Source organism: Mesitornis unicolor, unplaced genomic scaffold, assembly GCF_000695765.1.
Source record: "Mesitornis unicolor isolate BGI_N332 unplaced genomic scaffold, ASM69576v1 scaffold52767, whole genome shotgun sequence".
NCBI classification, from domain to species: Eukaryota; Metazoa; Chordata; class Aves; order Mesitornithiformes; family Mesitornithidae; genus Mesitornis; species Mesitornis unicolor.
The window spans coordinates 9,141-11,032 of record NW_010199456.1 but is presented as its reverse complement, the minus strand read 5'-3'; the positions used below and the strand labels follow the sequence as shown (position 1 = coordinate 11,032).

General features: G+C 43.5%; 1 protein-coding gene across 1 annotated transcript in view; it reads left to right on the top strand.

Annotated features, from left to right (window-relative positions):
- Positions 1-220: 220 nt before the first annotated feature.
- Positions 221-1,892, top strand: part of LOC104544538 (phosphatase and actin regulator 3-like) — a gene marked incomplete at its 3' end in the record, with an annotated part of 10,396 nt that continues 8,724 nt past the window's right edge. Inside the window, exons 1-2 of the mRNA XM_010189443.1 lie at positions 221-377; positions 1,269-1,346. Coding sequence (XP_010187745.1) covers positions 221-377; positions 1,269-1,346 — 235 coding nt within the window. The remainder of the gene's footprint in view (positions 378-1,268; positions 1,347-1,892) is intronic.

Below are 1,892 nucleotides of genomic sequence, written 5' to 3'. Positions count from 1 at the left end.
GTTCATTTAAAAGGCACAGTGAGGTCAATGTTGGCGTCCCTCAGCCTCGCCACTGGCTCCAGCAATGCAGAGACTTTCTTTCAAAGTCTTGCACTGCTTCTCTCGGTGACCACACTGAATGCTTGTTGGCTGCTGAGCCCCCATTTGCCTCCAATTTTGAAGTCTATGCTGAAGCTTTTTGTCTGACGGCTGGCTTTCCTCTCTTCCCCTCTCAGATGAGATGGAGCAGTCCCCTGCAATGCGTTCTGACTACCTGGTCTCAGGGATTCGAACTCCACCAGTGAGGAGGAACAGCAAACTGGCAACATTGGGCAGGATCTTCAAACCATGGAAATGGCGGAAAAAGAAAAACGAGAAGCTAAAGCAGACATCTGCAGGTAGGATGAGAACAAGAGAGTGATGCTGCACAGAGCAAAGCTCAGCTTGGGAGAAATTTGCTTACATAGGAAATGTTAATGGTGACCTGATCTAAACCTAATTCAGAGATTTCAGCATGTTACAGATTAATAATGCTTAAGGCTAGAAAGAGACCACGTGGCCTGACTTGCTTTATAATAAAATATAATATAGTACATTTAGAAGGAAAGGTCAAAATACAGGAGTGAAGCACAAGCCTCGACACAGATTACTTTTCATGGGCTCTCCCTTCTCCAAAATAAGCTACATATATGGCCCCAAGTATCATCACCCCTTTTATTTGGGGTGAAGATTATATAGGTCACAGTAACATTATGAAGAGTGACAGGAGCGAGCTACAGCACGTCAAATGCCTTCCCTGAAGCAGCTGTCTCTGCGGTGAAGGAGCCCAGCACACGGCACTGCATGCTCTCCCCAGTCTCCAGGGATGTCCCAGGAGATCAGCAAGGAGACAAACTCTCTTGCCTTTCCTAAGGTAGGATGGTGCAATTCCTTCCACTTGCCTTGATATCCTGTGGAGTGTCACAGTAAAGGACACTGCTTCCTGGGGCAGCTCCAATGTGCTGAATTAAACAGCACAAAGGCTCTAATATCCCCATTACTCTGCACTCGGTGTGATCAGACAGTAGGTTAGATCATAAACCTCAGCTCTACACGTGGGTGATTTTACAGCTGTTCTAACAAAGGCACAAACAGGCTGACTGGTTCATGCTCCCCAAAACAAAATCCTTGCAGTTCTTTCCAAGCACACAGTAGTTGAGACTAGAGGGAATCTCCCCATTACATCTTTCCCACTCCATTATATGAACACTCTGTTAACTGGTGCTGTGTTATGCTACTCTTTCGTGCAGTGCTGGAGAAGAAGATGACAGCACGACAAGGTCGGGATGAACTCATTAAGAAAGGCCTTCTGGAGATGATGGAACAAGGTAAATGAAAATTCTTCATCTTTCTTACCAGAGTCTTTTTCAGGACAATAGGGAACACATAACTGCAAAAGAAGAAACCTAATAATCAAATTAATAAAAAGGAAAACCTTCAATCCAAACAGAGGAAAATTCAGTATCTGAACTAAGCATGTCTTTCTTCAAATTCCTCCCTGCTGCAATCAATCCATGCCGTTTAATTTTTGATGTTTTACCATCTTGAATGCAACTCCATCTTTGCTTGACTTTTAGATGGTGCAGTCTGAGCTGGTACGTATGTTTTATGCAGTTGCTCTAAAACTAGTTAAATCCTACTGCCAAGAAGTCAGCTCAAGCTGGTATAAATACAGAGTTAAACATACAGGTGCATTCAGATAACGTGGACAACCCATGAATCCAAATCTCATAAAATGATACTAATCTGATGTTTTCAGCTGTCTTTCTGGTAAACCAAGTTTGTGACAAAACGTATTGCCATTCCGCCTGTCACTCATTCACATGGAAAAGTGAAGGATTTGGTAGTGTCATCTGAAAGCTTTCCTGAGTACA